The sequence below is a fragment of the Alnus glutinosa genome, chromosome 1 (assembly GCF_958979055.1).
Source record: "Alnus glutinosa chromosome 1, dhAlnGlut1.1, whole genome shotgun sequence".
Taxonomy (NCBI): Eukaryota; Viridiplantae; Streptophyta; class Magnoliopsida; order Fagales; family Betulaceae; genus Alnus; species Alnus glutinosa.
Window position 1 is genome coordinate 46,799,202 of NC_084886.1, and position 26,910 is coordinate 46,826,111.

General features: G+C 37.6%; 2 protein-coding genes across 7 annotated transcripts; one reads left to right on the top strand and one right to left on the bottom strand.

Moving 5' to 3' along the window:
* The first annotated feature begins 2,037 nt into the window (after nucleotides 1–2,037).
* LOC133853760 (acetyl-CoA carboxylase 1-like) lies at nucleotides 2,038–16,480 on the top strand. Of its 6 annotated transcripts, none has more exons than XM_062289782.1 (32): nucleotides 2,038–2,224; nucleotides 3,225–3,600; nucleotides 3,712–3,918; nucleotides 4,004–4,165; nucleotides 4,410–4,502; nucleotides 4,594–4,689; nucleotides 4,858–5,031; nucleotides 5,339–5,432; nucleotides 5,528–5,715; nucleotides 5,803–5,853; nucleotides 5,929–5,968; nucleotides 6,366–6,490; nucleotides 6,608–6,724; nucleotides 6,817–6,891; nucleotides 6,988–7,044; nucleotides 7,171–7,275; nucleotides 7,947–8,033; nucleotides 8,127–8,318; nucleotides 8,392–8,580; nucleotides 8,781–8,891; nucleotides 8,995–9,081; nucleotides 9,172–9,348; nucleotides 10,019–10,096; nucleotides 10,194–10,316; nucleotides 10,562–10,831; nucleotides 10,920–11,257; nucleotides 11,673–11,910; nucleotides 12,022–12,374; nucleotides 12,470–12,683; nucleotides 13,473–13,652; nucleotides 13,791–15,944; nucleotides 16,035–16,480. In XM_062289782.1, the coding sequence occupies exons 1-32, from the start codon at nucleotides 2,112–2,114 to the stop codon at nucleotides 16,089–16,091; spliced, it is 6,921 nt and encodes a 2,306-aa protein (XP_062145766.1). In that variant the 5' UTR covers nucleotides 2,038–2,111; the 3' UTR covers nucleotides 16,092–16,480. The 6 variants fall into 6 exon arrangements, with proteins under 6 accessions (XP_062145766.1, XP_062145789.1, XP_062145796.1 ...); XM_062289805.1 differs by having other exon boundaries at nucleotides 2,091–2,505; nucleotides 3,220–3,600; XM_062289812.1 differs by having other exon boundaries at nucleotides 2,091–2,505.
* A 2,530-nt stretch (nucleotides 16,481–19,010) lies between these two features.
* Nucleotides 19,011–25,667, bottom strand: LOC133865377 (uncharacterized). Its single transcript, XM_062301806.1, has 9 exons — nucleotides 25,151–25,667; nucleotides 24,442–24,580; nucleotides 22,501–22,622; nucleotides 22,117–22,320; nucleotides 21,283–21,342; nucleotides 20,623–20,761; nucleotides 19,867–19,985; nucleotides 19,474–19,698; nucleotides 19,011–19,315 (listed from the first exon to the last, which is right to left on the bottom strand). The coding sequence occupies exons 1-9, from the start codon at nucleotides 25,640–25,642 to the stop codon at nucleotides 19,121–19,123; spliced, it is 1,695 nt and encodes a 564-aa protein (XP_062157790.1). The 5' UTR covers nucleotides 25,643–25,667; the 3' UTR covers nucleotides 19,011–19,120.
* Between the last annotated feature and the right edge of the window lie 1,243 nt (nucleotides 25,668–26,910).

Genomic DNA, 26,910 nt, shown 5'->3' on the forward strand with positions numbered 1-26,910 from the left:
TACACTATGATTATTGTTTATCTTTCTTTATTTACATCTCCTGCAAAACAAAATAACAAAAGACATTTAAGGAATATTTAGATTTTGACCTTAATTATAAGGCAATTAACTTTTTTGAAAAATACAACTTTTAAGGATCTTTATTTCTCAGCTGGCCTTTTAAGTTTTAATGCTACTTTTTAAAGGGACTTTTAATCTAATTTTTTAGGAGGTTTAAATATTTGGGGGGTTTTGTTTTAGGCGCTTTAATTGCCTAGCCTTCTAGTAGTTTCTGCTTATAATGAACCAATTACACATTACTAAAATAGATTATAATTCTTAATAATTTTTGAAGGAGATTAAAATGAAGTTATTACTTATAAATAGAGTCATTTGTAGACAAGTGTGTTTATTTGATGGTATTATAGAAATCTATGAAGCCTGCAACGTATAGAGTTGGATTGCTGTGTAATGGGAGCGGCTCTTTAGTGAAGCCCCTGCACCGGCTGAGATATTTCAGAGGATGTTCTTCCGTGGTGACACGAAATGCCTTCCAAAGAACAAGATATCCATGCTTTAGGTAAGTCATGCCTGGGTTATGACACCAGCTCTGAAATTGATTGCTGTAATGATTTTTTTTTTTTTTTTTTTTTTTTTTTTTTTTTTTTTTTTTGTTGTTGTTGTTGTTGTTGTTGGTTATTTATAATTTTATCTTCACTCGTCTATAAAATATATAATTTTGAATTTGTTTTATAAACTATGTAACCAATGTGGACCCGAATCCAACAATTGTGTCTCTTGATTGCTAGCAGTTCGAAAAGAAAATATGAGAGAGTTCATATAAGCCTTATTTGTTATATTAGGTAGGCAAGTTGTCCGAGACCTAATCGGATAAATAAGTCCTATATGAACTCTTTCATATTTATTGTTCAAATTGCTAACAATTCGAGCAACAAAATTGATGAAAATTGTTATGCTAACTGATATATATCAAGGGTAACATGTGATACTTGTGTAGGTTTGCTTGCTTAGATCCATGGGGATGTGGAATGGATTACTGTAACTGATTGTGTTATTTATTTATTTGTCTTTATGTTATTTGTAATTTGACTTTGCTTTATTTATTTATCCAATCCAACAATTTTCTTTATGAGTTGCTAACGATTCGAATTGAAAATGTAATAGTAGGTAGGTGGGCTGCTATGACTTGCTTGAACATGTAAGCTCCTTAAAAACTCTCTTATATTTACTTCCCAAATTATAATAATCCGAAAAGCAAAATTAATGAAAATATATGTGCAAACCAATAGAGTGTAAGATGTGATACTTGTGGAGGTTGCTCAATGAGAGTCAAGGATTAATAATTAATCAGGTTATAAAATTTTTCTGGTAATTAAAATTAACAATAATCAAAATATATTGAGCCCGCAATGGCTGACTTTCCTTAAGCCACGTTGCCAAACTCACAAAGGGACCCATTTCCTTGCAAAACCATCCAATCCAAGCCATCTTGTATGACTTGTGCAAAAACATTCAAACCGGTCTTCCAGAATTCTTTCTTCTATTCATTTCCATTAAATTAATTCGGCCATAACAAAAGGATGAGGATGGCATGGGATAAACCTAACCTCCAACCATAACCCAACCCCAACCAAAATTTAATGTCCCATTATTTCCTAATTTAATCATAACCCCACATACACATCTATCCCAGTTGACAAATGATTTTATTGACACCAAACACCCACTTCCTCTACAGTATGATAACAGTACTAAAAAAGAAAAGAATGGTAAAAGAGTAAGGATATGAACCACACTTCTTGCTTAGGAGCTGTTTGTTTGAGAGTGTAACGTCAAATAATTTAGAATAAAAGTTTGGTGAATATATAATTTATTGTAATAAAAACAAGTCAGAGAAGAGAGGTAGAGGTTGGTACGTGTGACTCGTCTAATAAGGAGGAGGAAGGGTTGGTCGACAACACCACCCAAACACACGGTCAAGGCTACACCAACCCCCCACTAGAAAATTGATTAATTCGTGATTCAATGAGTAGTTTTTGTATTTGTTAATGTTTTGGGGTGCCCGAACTGGGGATTTGAGAGTTCCAGAAAGTGGGAAAATAGATTCCTGAATGATTTCAGAGAGAGAGAGAGAGAGAGAGAGAGAGAGAGAGTGGGTAGCTGGGAAGTTGGGAACTACTACGGGCAGAAGTGAGAAGAGCGGTGTGGCTGTGGCAGTGGACAGGTACCACGTGCACTTGTCAAGTTGCCATTAAAGTCGTTAGAACTTAAAAGGACAAGAACCAGCCTTGTCCAAAGCCAAACCTACCCCTTCTGTTATTCCTTGTGTCTCTAATGCATGATCAAATTTAAACGTTCACACCCATCAATTCTTAGCCGGTGTTTGTTCATAATTCTGTTTCTTCACTCGAAATGCTTCACACCCACAAGGCAAATTGAATCAATTTGATCCCAGCTCCTGTTCCACTTTTCCGAGGTCTGTGACCTGTTTCTTCTTTGTTTCCTGTACGTATTGTCTGGTGATTAGTTGTATTTGTATCTTTCTTGTCTGATTTGGGTTTTTTTATTATAGCTTGGAATTGGTTATGGGCCTTTGGAGGTTTTTTTTTTTTTTTTTTTTTTTGGTAGGGACTTGATTTGGTGCGATTTGGAATCTAATTCCAACCTTTTTGAGGGTATGTGCTGTTGGAAAGACGTGTTCTATCTTTTGGATAGTGCCCTTTTCGCTGCAATTGATGTTTATGCGATTCTCCATCCGAGGAACTGTAGTCTTAGGCCGTGTTTTGTTGCACAGAAGTGGAACTAGATTTTACACTTCATGGACCAATGGATTTTGGGATCGAACTTAACCTTTTTACGTTTTAAGCTTACTGAAACAGCTAACAGTTAAAGGAGGAGTATCTATTGCAAAAAAAAAAAAAAGGATTCTTCTTTTCAGTCCAATTATCTGCAGCCAAACGCAACCGTTCTCATATGTGTATTTGTTTATGCTAATCTTTGCTGTTAAATTGGACTTAGTTTAGAATATTTTGACTTGGCTTATGTTTGGTCACTTGAGTTTAATTTTCTGAAAGAAACATGAAAAGTTATGATTGGTGTAGCTTTCTTCAAAATTTATCTGCATCAGTTTGTTGAAGAATATAAAGTGAGTCAGAGAATCTCAATTTGTTTGTTGAACTTTCAGTCCCCTGAACTGTTGCTTAATATAATCTCTGGCAGGGCAGCATGTCTGAATCTCAAAGGAGTTCCACGATGGCCAGTGTAGGGCGTGGGAACGGCTACGTAAATGGGATAGTTTCTAGTAGGAACCCTGCTACAATATCTGAAGTCGATGAGTTCTGCCATGCTCTTGGGGGAAAGAGGCCAATCCATAGTATTTTAATTGCAAACAATGGAATGGCGGCTGTCAAATTTATGCGAAGTGTTAGGACATGGGCTTATGAAACATTTGGCACAGAGAAGGCAATCCTGTTGGTGGCCATGGCTACTCCAGAGGACATGAGAATCAATGCAGAACATATTAGAATTGCTGATAAGTTTGTGGAAGTTCCTGGTGGGACAAATAATAATAACTATGCCAATGTGCAGCTCATTGTAGAGGTGTGAATCATAAACCCTGGCTTGCCTGAAAATTACTGTTAGTTAAATAATTCATGAACTAATATTAACCTTTTATTTTTTCCTGATAAATTGTAATTCTTCATTACACAGACGGCAGAGATAACACATGTTGATGCAGTTTGGCCTGGTTGGGGCCATGCATCTGAGAACCCTGAGCTGCCTGATGCATTGGATGCAAAGGGAATTGTATTTCTTGGGCCTCCAGCTACATCTATGGCAGCACTGGGAGATAAGATTGGTTCATCATTGATTGCTCAAGCAGCAGAAGTCCCCACCCTTCCATGGAGTGGTTCTCATGTAAACCTTCATACTCTTGAAATTGTGCTCTATTATTTATTTGCATGTCATTACGCATCTAATATCCAAAATTTCGGTCTTCCAGGTGAAAATTCCATCAGAAAGTTGTTTGGTCACAATTCCGGATGACGTATATAGGGAAGCATGTGTTTATACAACAGAGGAAGCAATTGCGAGTTGCCAGGTTGTAGGTTACCCTGCGATGATTAAGGCATCTTGGGGTGGTGGCGGTAAAGGCATAAGAAAGGTTTGCTTCATGCATGACGATACTGCAGTATTTTGACAACTTATGAAATACTTGGTAGCTAATTTATGAAAATCTTTAATTACTTTGCAATAGTAATTCTTATCCTATATAGTGAAGCATATAAAAAATGCTGGTATAAGTAAAACTAGTTTGTTACGTATCATGTCAAGGAACTTGCTTGGACCATTTATGTGCCCTAAGCAGAGGAGCTGAAGTTATTGATATTGTCTTATGAACGTTCTAGGTTCATAATGACGATGAAGTTAGGGCATTATTCAAGCAAGTTCAAGGTGAAGTTCCAGGCTCGCCTGTATTCATAATGAAGGTCGCTTCACAGGTTAGATCACCTACCGGCTTTCAATCTAAATTGCCAAAGCTGCTGACATCCAGATTATATTCTGACAATCCATTTGGTGATTTGTTATTAGAGCCGGCATTTAGAAGTCCAGTTACTCTGTGACCAGTATGGAAATGTTGCAGCTTTGCATAGTCGTGATTGCAGTATTCAAAGGCGGCATCAGAAGGTAAGATCTATTGTCATATGGTATTTTCAGATATCAGTTATTCAATAGCTTCATTATTACTGTCTTTCTCTTCATATTTTCTTGCTCGATTTTTTTTTTTTTAATTCGCGGCATCATCTCCTAAATATATTCTCTCATGGATCTAACTTACACATCTATGTTAAACAGATTATTGAGGAGGGTCCAATCACTGTAGCTCCTCTAGAGACAGTGAAAAAGCTCGAGCAGGCCGCTAGGAGGTTAGCTAAATGTGTAAACTATGTTGGAGCAGCTACTGTGGAGTATCTCTACAGTATGGAGTCTGGCGAGTACTATTTCTTAGAGCTCAATCCCCGGTTGCAGGTAAGTGATATTTGTTCTAATCTTAATCCTGGTCCGTGAAATTTTAAGTTATCATTCTTATACATTCTTTATATGGATCTCTTGAGTTTGTCCATGGATTGCTATTTTTCAACAGAATAGTGGTGCGTAGACCTGAAGTAGATATAGAGGCACTTGTGCCTTCTGGTGGTTAGGAAACTATTTGAAATCTTCTTGTGTGCTAGCACACAATTTAGGCTGGACAACCTCTTGCAAAAAATTTAAGCTGCTTATTTAAGTCTAGTTTCTCAAGAGCATCTTTATGTCTTATAAATTAATCCCAATCTAGGTGGAGCATCCTGTCACTGAGTGGATAGCTGAAATCAATCTACCGGCAGCCCAAGTTGCAGTTGGGATGGGTATCCCTCTCTGGCAGATTCCTGGTATGATCCATATTCAGAGTTTCTTCAACCTCTTTTTCTTCATCGTCAACTTTTAAGTTTTTCACCTTCTGCGTGAATGTGCCTTGTTTAATTAGAGATAAGGCGATTTTATGGAATGGAATATGGTGGAGGATATGATGCTTGGAGGAAAACATCAGCTCTTGCCTCCCCATTCGATTTTGACATGGCACAATCTACAAGGCCAAAAGGTCATTGTGTAGCTGTGCGTGTAACGAGTGAGGACCCAGATGATGGCTTTAAGCCTACAAGTGGGAAAGTACAGGTCAGCCACCGAGGTTCATAGCAGTCACACTTTTGGTGTTTCTTTCCTTACATTAAAAACCCGTATTGATTTATACACTTTGCACAGGAACTGAGTTTCAAAAGCAAGCCAAATGTGTGGGCATACTTCTCTGTTAAGGTAAATTATTGTTGTGTAATTGTTTGTGGACTTAAAGGTCTCAGGCTGAATTGTGATTGACATTGTGATTTGCAGTCTGGAGGAGGAATTCATGAATTCTCAGATTCTCAGTTTGGTAAGTATGAACTACTGAATACTGCAAATTTATGATAACTTGGATTGTGTAAATAATCAAAATATAATAGACAAAAATGTCTGCTTGAGAAACTTTTACTTTTTTAAGTCCACCATGTTGGGTAAGTATATTTAAAATCCTCAGATCTTGAGTAGCTTTAGAAGATTTTCAAAACCTGTTTTATGAAGGACCTGCAGATTGTGTTTCCATATATAACTTTTAATGCCGTCCATTGATTCATTAATCTCATAATTTCTGTATGTATCAACGTTGGTATTAATGGAGGTATTCATTTGTAATTCTAAACACTGGCTATTCTCATGATCATAACTATTCCAATGCATGTATCATTGTTTGTCATTTTGTCTATTGCTAAAATCCTCAAGTCACATCTCAGGACATGTTTTCGCATTTGGAGAGTCCAGAGCTCTAGCTATCGCAAATATGGTGCTTGGTCTGAAGGAGATTCAAATTCGGGGAGAGATTCGTACCAATGTTGATTATACAATTGATCTTTTGCATGTAAAATTCTCACTTGTTGACTACCCAATCCTATCCATCCTTTGAAAAAAAAAAAATTAAAAAAAGAAAGAAAGAAAGAAAGAAATGCAAACTAAGAGTGGTGCAAATGCTGTGCAGGCTTCAGATTACAGAGAAAATAAAATCCACACTGGCTGGTTGGATAGTAGAATTGCAATGCGAGTTAGAGCAGAAAGGCCTCCTTGGTATCTCTCCGTTGTTGGAGGGGCTCTGTTTGTAAGCACAACCATTTTCTATTATTTTTTAATTTCTAGAGGTGTTATGAACTAGAATAAGTTTACTTATATTTTCTACCATTTCCAACCCAGAAAGCATCTGCTAGCAGTGCAGCTATGGTTTCAGATTTTGTTGGTTATCTTGAAAAAGGGCAAATCCCACCCAAGGTAATAAAGTAAATAATAACCTATGTTGGTTCCTAATTCTGGTATCTTGTTAAATTAATTCTTATCCATATGGATATTTGTCAATCCTTTCTGCAGCATATATCGCTTGTCCACTCTCAAGTGTCCTTGAACATTGAAGGAAGCAAATATACGGTATGTGTTCCAACGATGTCACTACAGTGTAAAGGGCTTCTTTGCAGAGTGTCAAGAATTTTGCAGGCTTTTGGTTCATAGGGTTGATTAATATGTTTCACTAACATGTTGGAAAACTGTTTCTAGATTGACATGATTAGGGGGGGACCAGGAAGCTATAGGTTGAGGATGAATGAGTCAGAGATTGAAGCAGAGATACATACTTTACGTGATGGGGGTTTATTGATGCAGGCAAGTTTTTACTTTCGAACATTTTTCACTTATTGCTACATGGATCGTTGCTGTCTTGCTTGTAGCTGTTTATGTTTAGATTGTATACATGGGTGTGCTCAGAAAAATCAGGGTGGATCCTAATAGCTGGGCTTTGAAACGTATATTTATAGCTTCTTTTGCACTTTCTATAAATTTGTATATGTCATGTAAACTTGTTTTGGACTTGGCAAGGTGCTATTTTTTTGACACCTCATTAACTTGGCTTTCTAAAATTCATCAGTGCATTGCAGCAGACAATAGGCTAGACAGGTCTGCATGATTGACTATTATCTTAGGTCAACAAGGTTCCTCTTGATAGAAGTGGTACTGTATTTTAAGATCTATGGTTCTTGTGTGAATAAGGGACAATACCATTTACCTGATGTATCTTGTCTAGATTGGAGCGATACTATGTATCCAGTTCGTGATTGACCCATCAATATCGTGAAGACAAAAGTGTCTTTCTTGTGAGCCGAATCCTATTCTCTATTCTAGTATATACTTTGTCGTGAAGGAAGATTGTTTCATAACAAGCTAAGAAGATGGTTTCTGTAAATCATTATCTGAAAATATCAGTGTGGTTCCTTTCTAGCTTTTTAATTCTAAACTGTGTGGGTGACCATGACTGGTAGCTTCAATTTTTGTAACAGCTGGATGGAAACAGTCATGTCATATATGCAGAGGAAGAAGCAGCAGGAACTCGCCTTCTCATTGATGGAAGGACTTGCTTACTTCAGGTGCCCATGATTCTCTTCTACCCTCATGTGTTACATTTCTAATCTCTTTCCCCATCATGATGAGATTAATTGTTAATCTTTGTTTATATCTAGAATGATCACGATCCATCCAAGTTGGTAGCGGAGACACCATGCAAGCTGCTGAGGTATCTGATTTTGGATGGTAGTCATATTGATGCTGACACACCGTATGCAGAGGTTGAGGTTATGAAGATGTGTATGCCTCTTCTTTCACCGGCTTCTGGAGTTATCCACTTTAAATTGTCAGAAGGTCAAGCAATGCAGGTAAACCATGTCCAACACAGAAGTATGAAATAATCAATTCTGACAGAAGTTAAAGAAGTCACCTATTTTGTAGGCTGGTGAACTCATGGCTAGGCTTGATCTGGATGATCCTTCGGCTGTAAGAAAAGCGGAACCTTTCCATGGAAGCTTCCCAGTCCTGGGGCCTCCAACTGCAATTTCTGGGAAAGTTCACCAGAAATGTGCTGCAAGTTTAAATGCAGCCCGAATGATTCTTGCAGGATATGAGCACAGCATAGATGAAGTAAGTACTTTTTTTTTTCCCTTTTCCCATCACGATTTAGAGAGCTTGAACAATATTCTGAATCCATAATTTGTTCCTACATGCTTTGAATTCTGAGCTTTGGCCTCGTATATGTGGGAGTAATCTGTAATCTCATTTCGTAGACTGTTATCGCTACTTATCTCTACAGACTGGCATTACAAATAATATGACTGTCTCAGGTAGTGCAAAACTTGCTCAACTGCCTTGATAGTCCTCAACTCCCTTTCCTTCAATGGCAAGAGTGCTTGGCTGTTCTGGCAAACCGCCTTCCAAAAGATCTCAAGAGTGAGGTAAATAAATAAATTCTAGGTCTCCTCTCCAGTTTTATGCTCACATAGCGACTGTAAAATAATATTGCCGTCTGAGTCATCTTCACCAATGTAAATTTATCAGTTGGAATCAAAATATAAGGAGGTGGAGGGGATCTCAAGCTCCCAGAATGTTGATTTCCCTGCCAAAATATTACGGGGTGTTCTTGAAGTGAGTTTTCTATTTCAAATTCCTCTTTTTTAAGTTCATTTTCTTTTCCTTGAATTATAACACTAAGATTATTTGCTTCTTTTGCTTCAGGCCCATCTATCCTCCTGTACCGATAAAGAAAAGGGGGCCCAAGAAAGGCTTGTTGAACCTTTGATGAGTGTCGTGAAGTCTTACGAGGGTGGAAGAGAGAGCCATGCCCGTGTTATTGTTCAGTCGCTTTTTGAGGGGTATTTGTCAGTTGAAGAATTATTCAGTGACAACATCCGGGTAAGTTTGTCAGCATGGGACATTTGGGAACACCAATCTTATATGGCCTGCTGTAAATAATCCTGATTCGATTGAAGCATTTGAATTTGATTTTTTTTTTTTAATATAGATATTTGAATTTGAATTCCAATGCTTCTAGTTGTGTTCTTCCTCTGCTCTTCTAGAGCCTGTCTTTCTTAGAGGTCAAGTCCCAACTTGAATTGTCTGACCGGATTCTGGTTTTCCTTCTATATGTGAAAGAACTCCTCAATTGGTGTCTCCCTATCCTATATCATATCTCCTAGATTAACAAAAGCAATGCTCTTCGACCTATAATACTATGTTTATTAGTTTCTCTTTCTTCTTTCTTTCCCTTTTTTTTCTTGGTGACTTCTATCTATCCATCAGTCTGAACATTTTCACTGTAACCTTTTATTTCGAACTTGTGTTCATATTCACGACTTTATTTTGTGTTTATCTTGAAACCTTTTTAAAGTTGGATTGGGGCACAGTAGTTATATTTGTATTGAAGACTGATCCATGTACTTCAAGGTTTTTCCTTCAGCCCTTAACTAATAATTAATTCCTATAAAGCCAAAAAGTGTCAGGAACTTTTGGTGTGATTCCTCAAATTTGAACGTTATTTTATTATTTGCTAGTCAGAAGTTTCATTTGTAATTGTCTTGTCCAGGCTGATGTAATTGAACGTCTTCGACTTCAATATAATAAAGATCTTTTGAAGGTTGTGGACATTGTAATTTCTCATCAGGTACTAGTTATAACATGTTCAGCTGGCTTGCCTTCTCTATTTGAGATTTACATCAAATTATTTATGATAGTACTACATTGCATTTGTTTTCTTGCAGGGTGTCAGGAGTAAAAATAAGCTGATACTGCAACTCATGGAACAACTGGTTTATCCTAATCCAGCTCCGTATAGGGATATACTAATCCGATTCTCTGCACTAAATCATACAAATTATTCTGAGGTTGGGATTTTCCTAGAGTTACTCAAGCATGAAAAATTTACTTTTTTAGATTTGGTTCTCTATTCTTCACCATTTTAGATTACAAAGAATCACTTCTTACTGCGCCTTGGGGAGAGGTTTTGGTGTTTTCTCCTCTTGGTTTATCTTCCCCTTTAGTTTGCTGCAATAGGTGTTAATTTGGAATTTCTAAAGTAATTTATTTTTAACGTTTGAATGAAGTCCTCATACCCCATTTGTTTATGCAGTTGGCACTCAAGGCAAGTCAACTGCTGGAACAAACTAAACTGAGTGAGCTTCGTTTCAGCATCGCTAGAAGTCTTTCTGAATTAGAGATGTTTACCGAGGATGGTGAAAGTATGGATACTCCCAAAAGGAAAATTGCCATTAATGAAAGAATGGAGGATCTTGTGAGTGCTCCTTTGGCAGTTGAAGATGCCCTTGTCGGTCTCTTCGATCACAGTGATCACACCCTTCAAAGACGGGTTGTTGAGACTTATGTTCGTAGGCTGTACCAGGTATGATTCAAGCTCTTGTAACTTGCTGCTTATTTTTAGTTTGTTTCTTCAATGATTTCCTTCTTTAACTTTGTCCATCTGTCATCAGCCCTATCTTGTAAAGGGGAGTGTAAGGATGCAGTGGCACAGATCTGGTCTTATTGCTTCATGGGAGTTTTTAGAGGGGCATATTGAGAGAAAGAATGGGACTGAATTTCAAATGTCTGAAAACCCGGTGGTTGAGAATCACAGCGAGAGAAAATGGGGAGCCATGGTTATTATCAAGTCACTTCAATTCCTTCCATCAATTATCAATGCTGCACTGAGAGAAACACCCCATAACCATCATGAAACAGTTCATGGATCAGTAGAACCAGCTAGCTTTGGTAATATGATGCATATTTCGCTGGTGGGCATCAACAATCAGATGAGTTTACTTCAGGATAGGTAGTGTGACACTCTTTGTACTCACATTAAAATCTGTTACCTTAAAGGATAAATAATAATTTATTTATGTACATTGAAGCTGAAAGTTTACTTTGGATTTATGGGCTACCATTACTGAGTATTAGGTCAAAATCTAATAAGATATCATTGAATTTGAGTTGAATTCATATGTAATGTAGACCCCTGGACAGCCCTATCTTAGATAACAAGCAATTGCTTGGAGTTTTTTTTCCCCCTTTTTCGTTTCCCCCTTTTCTTGTTCTTTCCTGTTCATCCCTTCTTTTCTTCCATCTTTCTTTCTTCATGTCAAACATGTGCCAGACAGACAAAATTTTGGATTTTCAGTATATTGATTAGAACCTTAAGTTATAACAATATCCGATCTTAACCAGAATTATCCTTTGATGCTTTACAGTGGCGATGAAGATCAGGCTCAAGAGAGAATTAACAAGTTAGCCAAAATACTTAAAGAGCAAGAAGTAGGTTCTAGCCTACGCACTGTCGGAGTTGGGGTAATAAGCTGTATCATACAGAGGGATGAAGGGCGAGCCCCTATGAGGCACTCCTTCCACTGGTCAGCAGAAAATTTCTATTACGAGGAGGAGCCTGTATTGCGCCATCTGGAACCTCCATTATCTATTTACCTTGAATTGGTTAGTTACTATATAGTTCGGGCCTCTGTATACGCTTAAAAATGAAAGAGAAGAGACACAATTTTGCATGCACCTTTGGTCTGATAAATCATCACATTTGTTTTGATGCAGGACAAGCTTAAAGGCTATGAAAATATACAGTATACCCCATCTCGGGACCGTCAATGGCATTTGTACACTGTTGTAGACAAGCCACTACCAATCCCAAGGATGTTCCTCAGAACACTTGTCAGACAGTCCACATCAAATGAAGGGCTTACAGCATATCAGCGTCTTGAGGCTGAAATAACACGTAGCCAATGGGCTATGTCTTTTACTTCACGGAGCATTTTAAGGTCCTTAATGGCTGCAATGGAGGAGTTGGAACTTAATGCACACAATACTAAACTCAAATCTGACCATGCCCATATGTACCTTTATGTTGTACGTGAGCAGCAAATAGATGATCTTGTGCCTTACCCAAAGTAATTATGTCTATCTTCTCATTCATTATCTTTTCTTCTAAAATTAGATTTTGAACTTCCTTTCTGGAGTCTTACAATTAAGATATTGTTGCCAGGAGGGTTGACATAGCTGCTGAGCAAGAAGAAAGTGCTGTTGAGGCGATCTTGAAGGAACTGGCACATGAAATTCATGTGTCTGTTGGTGTAAGAATGCATAGATTAGGTGTTTGTGAGTGGGAAGTGAAGCTTTGGATGGCATCTTCTGGACAGGCGAATGGTGCCTGGAGGGTTGTGGTAACAAATGTGACTGGTCACACCTGCACTGTACATGTAAGTGTGTACTATCATTTATAGTTTTCAAGACAAGATTCCACCCAGCCAAACTTTTTCAATGCCAAGTATATAAAGGTTGGTTCCCAAAAGTAGACTGGCTACTGGCCCATATGGGTATCGGTGATGGTTGAACTCAGGTTGACCGTGGACCTTAAGTCTAAAGTGATTCTCATCAACTAGCACTATTCCGATGTGAACCTTTTGGAGTAATTCAGCGAATTGCTGCAAATTGCTTAGATCTAAAATAATAACATCCACTTCACTACTGATGGATCAATTATCTACAAAGCTATTAAATTGTAAAATAATTCATGAAGAGATCTATGGTTGGCATTACTAGTAATAATTTTATAAACCCATACACTGGTTTGTATGATCTTATGTAACATACTGAGGATGCTTCAGCAACTGAATGTTGCTGATGTACACCATTTGCAATTTATGTTTGTCACATTAGGCCTGGTTAAAAAACCCGGCTTAAAGGCTTGGTAAATCAAAAAATTTGCTAGAAGACCTTTCCATAAAAAAATTGAATAATGTGTATAAAAAGGTAGGTAAGGGTAGTTTGGGTCTTTCCGCAGTGTCGATAGCCGAGAAAATCGTATATAATAGAGTACTACCCATGCTTACCAATAAAAAATGTAGTATTACTCATATAGGCGAGTTTTAAAACTCATAGTATTAGCAAATTTAATGACAATAGAAAGGTTCCTATGTTAATTTAATATCTAGATTTAGTGAATTGCTCTAAATTGTCTTTGTATTACTGTTTGATACAATATTTAGATATATCGAGAACTAGAGGATACCAGCACACACAAAGTGGTGGTCTACCGTTCAGTCTCTGGTGTGGGCCTTCTGCATGGTGTACCAGTGAATGCACAGTATCAGCCTTTGGGAGTTCTTGATAGGAAACGTCTTGTGGCCAGGAGAAGCAACACCACATACTGCTATGATTTTCCACTGGTGAGCACCCTGCCATTAATGTACTACAATTTTGGTGTCTTTATCCTCTCTCTCTCTCTCTCTCTCTCTCTCTCTCCTTATTGCAATGATATAGAGAAGCAGCTCAAATATATATACCTGAAAAAATGTTTCTTGCAGGCATTCGAGACGGCCTTGCAACAGTCGTGGGCTTTCCAGTTTCCAGGCATTATGAAACCCAAGGATGAAGTTCTTGTTAAAGTCACAGAACTCAAATTTGCAGACCAAAGAGGTGTCTGGGGTACTCCTCTTGTTCCTGTGGAGCGTCCGCCTGCCCTCAATGATGTTGGCATGGTAGCCTGGTTCATGGAAATGTCTACCCCTGAGTTCCCTTCTGGGAGGACAATTCTGGTGGTAACAAATGATGTGACCTTCAAAGCTGGTTCTTTTGGCCCAAGAGAGGATGCATTCTTTCTTGCAGTAACTGATCTTGCTTGCACTAAGAAAGTCCCATTAATTTACTTGGCAGCAAACTCTGGTGCCCGTATTGGGGTGGCTGATGAAGTCAAAACCTGCTTTAAAGTTGGTTGGTCTGATGAATCAACCCCAGAGCGTGGTTTTCAATATGTATATTTAACCCCCGAGGATTATGCTCGGATTGGATCTTCTGTAATAGCACATGAAATAAAACTGGTAAGTGGGGAAACCAGATGGGTTATAGATACAATTGTGGGGAAGGAGGATGGCTTGGGGGTTGAGAACTTAACTGGAAGTGGGGCCATTGCTGGTGCATATTCAAGGGCATACAAGGAAACGTTTACCTTAACATATGTGACTGGCAGGACTGTTGGGATAGGTGCTTATTTAGCTCGGCTTGGGATGCGGTGCATACAGAGGCTTGATCAGCCCATAATTCTAACTGGTTTCTCTGCACTAAACAAGCTTCTTGGCCGGGAAGTATACAGCTCCCACATGCAACTTGGTGGACCTAAAATTATGGCAACTAATGGGGTTGTTCATCTAACAGTTTTAGATGATCTTGAAGGTATATCAGCTATCTTGAAGTGGCTAAGCTATATTCCTCCCTATATAGGTGGTGCACTTCCCATTCTTAGTCCCTCAGATCCTCCAGAAAGGCCTGTTGCATACCTCCCTGAAAACTCATGTGATCCTCGTGGTGCTATTTGTGGTGCTTTGGATGATGGTGGAAAGTGGATGGGCGGCATTTTTGATAAGGACAGCTTTGTTGAGACACTAGAAGGCTGGGCAAGAACAGTTGTTACAGGAAGGGCAAAGCTTGGAGGAATCCCTGTAGGAATAGTTGCTGTTGAGACACAGACGGTCATGCAAGTTATACCTGCTGATCCAGGCCAGCTTGATTCACATGAGAGGGTTGTCCCTCAGGCTGGACAGGTATGGTTTCCTGATTCTGCGACTAAGACAGCCCAAGCATTATTGGATTTTAACAGAGAAGAGCTCCCACTTTTCATTCTTGCCAACTGGAGAGGCTTTTCAGGCGGGCAGAGGGATCTTTTTGAAGGAATCCTTCAGGCTGGATCAACCATTGTTGAGAATCTTAGAACGTACAAGCAGCCTGTTTTTGTATACATCCCAATGATGGGTGAGCTCCGTGGTGGGGCATGGGTGGTCGTGGATAGTCGGATCAATTCAAATCACATTGAAATGTATGCTGATCGAACAGCTAAAGGTAATGTCCTTGAGCCAGAAGGAATGATCGAGATCAAGTTTAGAACAAAGGAGCTGTTAGAGTGCATGGGTAGGCTCGATCAACAGCTGATCAATCTGAAGGCGAAACTTCAGGAAGCCAAGAGCAGTGGGGACCATGGGATGGTTGAATCTCTACAGCAGCAGATACGAACCCGTGAGAAGCAGCTTCTGCCTTTGTACACCCAGATAGCCACCAAATTTGCTGAGCTACATGATACTTCCCTGAGGATGGCTGCAAAAGGGGTCATTAGAGAAGTTGTGGACTGGGCTAACTCTCGTCCTTTCTTCTACCGGAGATTGCGAAGGAGAATATCTGAAGAGTCGCTGATTAAGACTGTAACAAATGCTTCTGGTGGCCAACTGTCGCATCAATCTGCATTGGACTTGATCAAGAACTGGTTTTTGGACTCTAGTATTGCTGAAGGAAGAGAAGATGCTTGGGTAGATGATGAAGCTTTCTTTAGATGGAAGGATAATCTAAGCAATTATGAGGATAAACTAAAGCAGTTGCAGGTCCAGAAGGTATTGCTTCAATTAGCGGGTATTGGTGACTCAATTTCAGATTTGCAAGCACTGCCTCAAGGTCTTGCCGCACTTCTAAGCAAGGTAAGCCATTAAATAAAATGGTTCTTGTTTCCAAAGCATTCTTGTTTGTAATCACTAGGAAACTGAGGTGATAATTTGATTCCAATGCAGGTGGAGCCAACGATACGTGCGCCATTGATTGATGAACTTCGCAAGGTGCTTGGATGAAAATGTGTGCTTCACAAGTGATTATGGTCTCAGAATTTGCTTGTGCTGTTGCTGCTTGAATCAGTTACATCTTGATAACTTGAGGTATGTTGATTGTCAGGCTTTACCAGATTTTTGTTGGCTATATGTAATTTCACCATAATTGAAGAAGGTGGAGGAGCTCCACGTACTGGTGGTTAGGGTCAATGTAGCTAAGCAGGTTCCTATAATTGGAGGGGGACCAGCTTTAGGAGGTTCAGTACCATTCGTTTCCTGCATGGCATATCTACCTTAGCCAATATTTAAATAATTTTGTAATTATCTTATTAATTATTCTGTATATGAATGCAATTTCTGAAGGACTCTTCTTCAGAAGAAAAAGAATATGATGAGAACACTTGCAAGAAGAATCTTATTGCCCTCGCACATCTGTTTATATACGATCATATTACACATGGAATTGTTTATTGGGTTCATTGATTTTGGACCTCTCAGGCTCAAGTCCAGCCTAAATAGAGCTCACTCTTCTGGGCTGAGTTGAGCCCAATTTTTATCAGCTTCAGCTGAGCTTGAGCCAGCGTGAATCAGAGAGTTTCTTGCTGTTTATCACCTTAGACGTACCTGCATCTATTAACATAGGAATTGGATCATTTCCATTTCCACTGAAATGCTGTATTTTACGCTACATGGGATCATATTTTCTAAAAAAAATTAAATATGCTATGCGGATTGCCGAGCAAGAAGAATCCATCTTTATTTTCCAACTAAAAAAGAAACAAAACCCTTTGAACATTACTTCTTCATCTTGTGCTTCAGTTTCTCTTTCTTCTCTCTTTCCTTTCTCTTCAATTCATCATGTTTCTTCTTTTCCTTATCTTTTTTCTTCTTCAGCTCCTCTTGTGCTTGTTTCTTCTTCTCCTTCTCTTTCTCTTCTCTCCTCTTTCTCTCTTCCTCTTCCTTCCTCTCTGTCTCCTTTTGCTTTGCTTTCTTTCTCTTCTCTTTCTCCTTCGATTCTTCCCTGGTTACTTCTGTGCTGATTTTGAAGCACATTTTGGTTGTCTATCTTTATCTCTCTCTGAAAAATGAATCAAATTTATAAGTATAATAGTATGTTGGATTTGAGTGGTAAAGCCGTCTCATTGTTAATATCCAACATCCAATTAATTTCTCTTTTGCCATTACCTACCAATTGCCGTCCCGAGACAAGCAATGCTAACCAGGATGATCCTTCATATTGGAGAAAAGTCCACTCCCTTGGAATTAGTGATTTGGCCACATATTAATTCAAGAATGGAGTTTCCAATGGCCCCAAAAAAAAAAAATGTTCCTTGTAAATATATGGATGGCCTTTTTTTATTTATTTATTTATTTTAAAGTATATGGAATCACCTCTTGTGCTCAGAAAAAAAAAGCAAAAATGACTTCCTGCATGAAGGAAAACGTGTATACAAGGAAAATATATATATATATTGGGCAAAATATATTTTTGGCCTGCTTAATTACTATAGCTTGCTATTAAAGTTTAATTACTATTAAAGTTTAAAGTTTTAAAAGTGATTTTTAACTTCCTTAAACTACCGCTTCGATATAAGAAAGCTTTTGGCATTACAATAGACGGAAAAGTGGCCACGTGCCCTTTACATAACTATTTTTGCATTTAAGTTTCCAAAATACCCTTAAAATTATACATTAAAAAAAAAAAAACCCAACTGAAAACAAATTAAAATTGTAAAGAAAATAAAACAACAATTTAATTTGGTTTGCCCACCCTCATTTTAGATTTTGGGGGTGGTGGCTACCCCCAATCTGTGGGAGAAAGGCTAGTAATGTTTACCCGCAATTTCGATACGAAATTAGAGTGTTGGTGTTTAGTGTAAATAGGGTTTGAGTCAAAACATGTTAACTTAATTAGACACGTATAACAATCTAGTAAATAGTATGAGAAATGTTTAGTTTTCATCTTTTGATAATCTTTTATCCATCTCCATATAAGAAATGGGCAAATTCGCCGTTGAATATATAAGACGTGCAAAAGACATGTAAAAGACAATGATATTCTCACAAAAATGAGACGTGTAAAAGACGTGTAAGAGATGTGTAAAAGACGTGCAAGAAATAGATGTGTAACATCTTCCAAACAAAAATGAGATAATGATATTCTCACATAATTGTTATTATTTATTTACTGAAAACATAGATGAAAGTCTCAAATTATATATAAAAATAATATTTAATAGACTGCTATATAACCACCATGCCACTAGAATAACATAACAGTAAAAATCAACCCTCTAAAATTTCTTTTTACAAGCCTTTACTGACATTTCAATTATATGAGAGTCGTATAACAATTTACTTAATTACATTACTCTATTTAAAATGATCGTAAATTCATATTTAAATTTGCAAAATCAAAACTGTTCAAAAGTTAAAATAAGGCAATATACATTAGATTCCATCATTTTTATTTTTATTTTTTATTCACCTTTATTCACCAGTCGCTTATTGGACACATAGGCCATATGTGCAGAGACATGTTACATGTACATTTCTTGCACATCACATTTTTAAATCAACCATTGGATCTATATGATTCACATGTGAACCCTTATAGGTCCTACAAATATAATAGTTGATTTAAACAAAATGATGTATAAAAGCCGTACAAAAGATCGCAAAAATCATTTCTCTGAATTGTAACCCTCTCCCTCCCTTTAAACCCACTTCCTCTTGTATGGATGGAATCGATTTCAATTCCTTATTCGAAGGAGACTTTACCAATTAAGCCAATTGACATCCATAAATTTGGGAGTTAATTTTGGACATCTCATTTCTCATCTCTTTCCCTTTTCTTTTCTTTTCTTTTTTTAATATATATATATATATATATATATATATATATATATATATATATATATATATATATATATATATTTTTATTGTTTATTTTTTTTATGAGGTCCAAAGAGAGTGCTCTTTCCCAAAATTTCTGCAAGTTCCAATACCACTCCTCTTTGGGCAGGGGATTGCATAAAATACACATCCACTATCTATTTACCAATACAGAACTTGCCAAATATGTTGGACAAAACCTCTTCAGAGATGTCTTCTCCACTAATCTGCCCAAGGGCCAATGCAGCATCTCTCAAATCAATCGTCCAAAAGTCAAGAGGCAGTTCCTCCTCTATTGATGACTTCAGCCTCGAAAGAGCTTCCTTGGTCCAAGCAAGCTGCTCGCATTGCCTCTGATGTATTACCAATAATATGACATGAATGATGAATCAATCAGAAATTAACCACAGATCATGAATCGAAATATTGGTTAGTGGGTGTGGCCGTGTGTGTGTGGGTGGGGGTGGGGTTTCAGGTTTTGAATTCACATAAATAGGAAAAGGTGGCTAACCTGGTTCACAGACCATCTGCGTCCCCCTGCAGGAATCTCGTTGAGACCCACAATTTCTAATATTGCAGACTCCAAATCATGTATTCCTTCGCCGGTAATAGCACATGTAAAAACACGCTTACTGAAAGAATTGCAATCCCTATCAATCCATTTGGTTCGAGCAGAAGGAGTAGAGTCTATTTTATTAATTACAAGAATCATTGGGGAGGAAGATCCAATTGATTTCTGCAGTTCAAAAACAAATCACTAACATTATAAACTCTTGACACAAGTTAATTAATTATACATGATGATAGAAAATGAATAGACCAACGTAAGTTTGAACTATTAACTACAATGGACGAGTGTCTGAATTGACATGTAAAATTGAGAGAGATGAGTTGCTGGTAATACCTTATTAGATTGAATCCTATCAAGAAGTTTGGTGTCTTCTGAAGTCCAACCATCAAGAGCACTTGCTGTCATGATAATTACATCAGCACCCATAGCAACTGCTTCAGATCTCTCCACACCTGTTTAAGAAAATGGTCATGGAAATCTGAGTACCAATCGATACAAGTAGATCTAAAACATCAAGCAATAACTGAAGACGCGTCTGTGAATAGGACGACTACATACACACACATATGCCCGTAATTCAATTACTCACACAAAGAACACTACCCAACTGGTCCATCATTCTAATCCCCAAATATTTTTTCTTAATTAGCCACAATAGTGTTCAAGGCTAATGTATTGAATTTTTTGGTCAGAGAAAACAGACAAGTTATATGGCGTATCTGAATGCCCCATCAAGTGGAACCAATTCATCATGTTTGAATGACAAATGAAATGAGCATGTTTCTTTGAATAATAGAATGTCCTTAAATTAAACACTAAAATAAATAAACATTCAATGGAAGATCTTAAATATACAATTAACCCAGCACAACTCCACTGTAGAACACAACAGCTTACTTCACTTTCCCTAGGTTGTTCAAAGCCCCATTATTAAGTGAAAACATGGTAACTGGAAACAGCTCAAATTTGTCAAAATGTCCTTGAATAACTTGTATATGAGATCCCTCCAGACCTCCTACTCTTACTTTGAAAGTCAATCTAAGGAGTATTAAAATGTCATCTAAAGTTACACAAGGCAGGAAGTCTTACCTATCTTCTCCACAATGTCATCAGTCTCCCTAATGCCTGCTGTGTCAAGAAGGGTCACAGGAATACCACGAACAGCAACACTTGCTTCAACCACATCCCGAGTGGTTCCAGCAATTTCTGTAACTATTGCTCTCTCACTCTGCATGCTAAAATTAAAACCTGGCAGTCAATTAGTTCTCAATTTTCTGCTATTATGTAAAGATAAAGCAAAAGAACAATTGAAGTTAAACAAAATCTTCATATATATCAAATATATCAATTTTTTTTTTTTGGCTTGATTTCCCCAAGGTAGATCTTGTTTCTACTATCATGAGTTTACTTTTCTTTCTTTCTTTTTTTGATAAGTAAACAAAATTTATTGAAAAGCGAAATCACACAACGTAAGTACACAAGAAATATACAGGAGAAACACCTAACCAGAAAAAGAAAGGGAGGGAGAGAGTAGTAGTAGCTCCAAAGCATTACTTTTTCCAAATTAAAAGCACTAGAGGATTTGAAAAAATAAGAAGCCAAAAACAGAAACGGCCAAGATAAATTGACTCTCTAGATATGGATGCTGAATAACTCAAAATATTGATAAATAAAATTACTCAAAATATTGATAAATCAAATATAAAGTCATATGAAATTTGATGCCAAATAAAAATGGTTGCAACATACTTTGCTCCATGCATTAAGAAGGCTTGATTTCCCAACATTTGGGCGTCCAACAATTGCTATCTGTAAAAATTTGAATCAGAACATCACACTATTAAAAGCCTGCAAGAAACGCAGATCACCAAATGCACCTGTATCCATAATATTAACACAAAGGTAGAGGGAAAAGAAAAATAAAAATAAAAACAAAAGAAGAATAAATCCAGTCCCCTTGAAGGAAATGAGATTTATGCATAGCTGAGCAAAATCCACTAATGTGGAATACTCGTATAGCCCCCACAACAATCTAACTCTAGAAGAGCACTGGGTCCACTGTAATGATGTAGTATGGTTATGAGAGAATGTAACTTATTGATCATGATTTCGAAGACATCATATTGGTCGTAAATTCAGTAATAAAAAATCATAAGCAAGAAATAGATGTACAGGCATCTTAGAATCTCAAGGAAATAGAATATTATTTTTGATAAGTAAATGGATTTCATGAAAAACCAACAGGCGCACCCAAGTACACATGAAGTATACTAAAGAAATACCTAAACAGAAAAAGAAAAGAGATGATAAAAGTCATGAAAACTAGAAATGTGAAAACAATTATAAGCAGCTATCCACTGAGATAGGGTATAGAAAAATATAGAATATTCTATGTTGCTAGAATATGTGTTTCTGTGTGTGTGTGTAGATATATCAATCTGATAGGAAGGTTGCTTCATGTGGTTGGGAAATAATTAATGCAAAAACCTTTGCTTTTTTCCAATACACTGGATAGATGGAAGGATCTATGTCCATCCCCAACTTCCCTCTATATACATGTAGATATACCAACCCAGATTGTACCTGTAATCCAGATTGCAGAAGCTTGTCATAATTGGCCGTCTCCAGTGCATTCTCAACATCCTGTGACATGGCATGTATTTTAGCCATAATTAGGTTCAGATCTAGTGGTGGCATCTCATCATCGAAATCTAAGCGAGCTTCAATTTCAGTAAGCAGCTCGATGCACTGTGTTCTTAGTGATTTCACAAGTGAAGAGAAGCCTCCCTGTCAAAGGAAAGACAGTATTTCAATGCTGCTTACCATGCAGTCAACTAACACTTCAATAATAAACATAACACAGGTGTTTCAATATCAGCATTTCCTGGTAACTTAGAACAAGATATCAAAAACATTTCTTGAAGAAAAAAAGGCCAATGAAAACTGAGTCATGAAAAGAAGACATACCTGAATTCCTGCTAGTGCTGCATCTGCAGCAGCCACAGACTTGGCTGAAATCAGCTTTCCAACATTTTCTGCTTGGGAGAGGTCTAAGCGGCCATTTAGGAAGGCCCGGAGAGTAAATTCTCCTGAAAGACAGAAAGAACAACTTATTCAACATGTAATTCTCTCTCCCTCCCATACCTATTTATGTGTGCATGAACTTAAATATATATATATATATATATATATATATATATATATATATATGCCCAATCTATGTCACAAAGATGTGCATGTGCTGTGCAAACATATAAGAGTTCCATTAGGGAGAGGGCAATGCCATTTTGGCTGTATTTGGAAACTACTGAAACCTAATTTTACAGATTCCAAGGTGCCGAAATGCATTCTGATTTTTTTTTTTTTTGTTGGCTTGTTTGTTAACTCTACTATGCAGCAGATTCTACTCTTCCTTAATCTTAACCAAAAGCCATAATGAGAACCTCCAGAAACCTTAGGGGTTCCTTTGGAACTGATTTTCTATTTATTGTTTATTTGTTTCTAAAAAGTTTTTTAATCAAGAACAACAGCAAAAGCTCTCTCGCCTCTGAAACCAAAAGCTCCCCCACGCCTAAGATCTCAGCTAGGGAGGAAGGGGAGGAAGGAAGAGCCTCTGCCCTCCCGACCTTCATTGGAGTATAAGAGACACTTAAATAGACTAACAGACTAAAACCTAGGGCAACGCCCATTCATTGACTTACCTAAGATAATCTTATTGACTTTACTAACATGATCTAGGGCAACGCCCACTATTGAATTACCCAAAATAATCTAGGGCAATCACCTATTTATTGAATTACCAAAAACAATACATTGACTATTGAAAATTAAATACTAATAATCCCATAAACCAATATTCCGTGCTTGACCTTTTGATCAGGGCCCCTTGATTCTCACTGTGGCTTCTCCCTCATTTCTACTATAAGATCTCAGGATCACACACACAGCATCATAGACCCAGTGGCCAGTTGGAGCCTAATTTCTATCATTTTTCTTTTCCACTTTTCCTTTTGTTCCACCCTCAAGAAAACTCAATGCTGCAGTCTAAACACCTATGGGCTGATTTGTATATGAGAGAGGAGGATTTCCCCATAAGTTCCCACTACTGTCATTACTTTTCAGAATAATGCAATCAGCAAAAATTCATTCAGAAAAGAAAAATTATGTTGCCCTAAGTCTTTCTCTCTTGGCAGTAGAGTTACCATATGCTACCTTCGAGAGGTAGCTTGACCAATCAACAAAAGAACATACTGAGAGTCATCAGTTGAAGTCAAATCATATTCAATTAGTTCAAGATCCAATTTTTCTTCGCCTAAACAAAACTCTAACAACAGTTATCTAATCAAGGGAGGGAAACCTGAAGGAAGTCAACTGCAGCAAGAATTTCCAAAAGAAGGAAACCATTATCGCCTACACATGATCTGACTGGCAGCTGTCATAGAAATTTCCACTGTTTTTCAAATATTCACAATCTGATGGACACAGTGCATTCTCTTAGGAAAAACCAGAATTTTATAAATGATTTTACAAACTATAAGCTAGAGTAATTACATATTAAAGCCCGCCGTGAAGCCAGATTGATAACCTAAGAAAAACTTAGTAAGTTCCAAGTGCCAACTCTTATCAGCTTTGGCACAGTCCAGAAACCATGCACAAAGGTCACCACTCAGTCTGTTAGTCAAATATTAGTTCAAGTCACCTTTAAAAATAAGATATCTCATAGCAGATTCCATATGAAGCAACCTTTACACATAACAATATATTCTATAATTCAAATTCCCATTTACCAATTTGTCTTCTACCTAAAACAGTAAAGCATAACCATCCTCGTTTTTTTTTTTTGTGTGTGAGTCAGTTCTCGAAGTAATTCAGTTTTGTAAATGAGAAAATAGCATTGAAAAAACTGACCTGGCTCTGCAAGCCTAGCTCCAGCTTCTAGACAAGCTCTCAACACACGATTCAGACACACTTCGCTCCCATGACATTGAAGTTCAACCACGTCTTCACGAGTGTAAGATCTTGGGGCCAACATTGGTACTGCCAAAACCTAGTAAACCAAAAAAGAAAAAAGAAGAAGCAGAGAGTCACAAAACAAACACAGAGAATATATGTATTTATTCCATGACACAATACCAGATACCAAACAAGTTTTGAAGCCCAACTAATTTTTTATTTTTTATTTTAAATTCTTAAAGCCTAACTGAAAATTCAACTCAACCATACACATTTTCACCATTTTTTGTAGCTTAAACAATAGCAACATCAAATTTCAATTCCATAATTCAAGCCAAACTTCCTACTGAAATATTGATTAAATAATCAAATTCACTCTTTCTCATCAGTTTGGCTTTTAGGTATTAAGTTCTAAACCTAACTCCCACTCTACCTTCAACTTAAGTTAAGTATTTCAAGTGTTCAACCCATTTACCAAGTGAGAATCTGAGCCCGTGCCTAAGGGAGTGTTAAAATATTCATTAACTGATTTAATTAGCGTTTTGGGATGAGTGGTCACTTCCAACACAACCAAGTTCAAGCACACAAATCACAAAAGTACAATGGTGATCAAAGATTAAAAGAAAGAAAAAAAAAGGACATGAAATAAAAGAAAAAACGATACCTCGTCGACCACATTCCCATGAGGGTCCGAAACGACGCCGTACTCGACGACATGGCTGGCGGGCCGCCACGAATACGTGCCGCCATTAAGGCTCTTCCTCTTCTTTGACCTCGCCGGACGGAACACGCGGCCGGCGATAGCCACCGCAGAGGGACCCGACAGCCGTACGATCCCGACGGCAGCAGGCGGACCACCCAGCGAAGTCACAATGGCCGCAATGGTAAGGCTCGTATTCTCGACCGGCTGGGCACCGCCTGCGCCCACCAAGCGCTCGTCTTTGCCCAGAACCAGCGTGGGCTCTTTGGGGGTGGCATGGGGTTTTACTGGGGCTTTGTGGGAGAGAGTTGAGAGGAGGAGAGAGAGGGTTTTGGGAGTTGTGGAGCGTGAGAGTGAGACTGAGAGCAAAGCAGCTATGGCTGGTTGTGTTGATCTCAAGGAGTAGGACTGAGCGAAGAGGCGATAGCGGAAGCGGAGTGATGGGAGAAGAGCCATTGTTGGTAGTGGTGCTGTGGTGTGGTGGGGATAATGTTCAGATTAAAACAAACAAACACGCACGCACGCACGCACAAAACGACACACGTGTCATACGAAGCACTAAAAATTGCCATAAATTTTTGTCCGACATCAATTGGAAGTGAAACCCAAAAATGCAAAAACAAAACCTCAATTAGGATTTAGGGTTTCAATTGAACATATATGTTTTGAAATTGAAATATTATTTTGGATGAATTAAAGATACAATCAAGAATATCATTTACAACTCGATGGGTGGTAACTAGGAGTCTAGGAGGTAGAATTCTCTAGTTGTGGTGAAAGAGTACCATTGACAACATTTTAGAGGGCTTTTGGTTGCTCGAGGTATGACGGAAAATCCATAACCATTACTATAAATTTGGTTGCAAAAATTATGGAGACTGTAGTATATGTTTGGTGCAAAAAAAAAAAATATGACAAAGATGACGTAGGAAGCTAAATAATAAATGAGATGGAAATTTTATGGCAAAAGGATTAATAAGTGTGATATGAATAATAGTGTTCAACTATAGATAATGTTTTTTGTGTTTACTAGAAGTATGAATTATAATTTCAACGTCCAAAACGCTCATTACCTTATATGCGGATGGCGCTACGCGTGCAATAACTGCATTTAATAACTATGTAGACGCGATTAGTAAAAGCATGATGTGGATGCGGATACTCAAAAGTGATAACTGCACCCGTATTTTCACCCACTCAATATGCACTTTAACAAAAAAAAAAAAAAAAAAAAAAAATTGAAGGTTTTATGATCACACACGCGCCTCCATGCGTTGTCCGAAGTTGTTTTTGTTTATTTACATGCTGTCAGCAAATCTATTTCTAGCAAAATAATTCTTGAAATTATTGAGACAAGAGTTTCAAGGACTCAAGAGACAAGAATTGCAAGCATTCAAGAGATAAAAGTTACATACACTCAAGAGACAAGAGTTACAAAATGACAAATTATTGCTAGTGTAGAAGTATAAGAGACTTGTAACGTTTAGATTCTTTTTCTATAAATAGAGTCTTGTATACAATCAAATATATCAAGAAAATATGTAGCCAAAGAAAATGTTTTAACGTGTAGATGTAGGTCATAAACCGAACCACTTTAATTTCATGTATCTCTATTTCTTATTCTCAACTCTTATCTAGATTATGTGTTCTTACGTGGTATCATAATCTTATTGTTGTAGACTTATTTTCCAATCCAAAATCATTGGATTTATGAAGTTTTCTCT

Bases quoted from the DNA above. Each gene is read 5' to 3' on its own strand.
- LOC133865377 (XM_062301806.1), bottom strand. From the start codon at position 25,642: ATGGCTCTTCTCCCATCACTCCGCTTCCGCTATCGCCTCTTCGCTCAG. The intron at 22,321-22,500 runs GTATGTCTTCTT...TTCCTTTGACAG, and splicing joins CAGCACTAGCAGGAATTCAG to GGAGGCTTCTCTTCACTTGT. The intron at 19,316-19,473 runs GTTAGCCACCTT...GTAATACATCAG, and splicing joins GCAGATGGTCTGTGAACCAG to AGGCAATGCGAGCAGCTTGC.
- LOC133853760 (XM_062289782.1), top strand. From the start codon at position 2,112: ATGATTTCAGAGAGAGAGAGAGAGAGAGAGAGAGAGAGAGAGTGGGTA. The intron at 7,276-7,946 runs GCAAGTTTTTAC...TTTTTGTAACAG, and splicing joins ATGGGGGTTTATTGATGCAG to CTGGATGGAAACAGTCATGT. The intron at 12,684-13,472 runs GTAAGTGTGTAC...TACAATATTTAG, and splicing joins GTCACACCTGCACTGTACAT to ATATATCGAGAACTAGAGGA.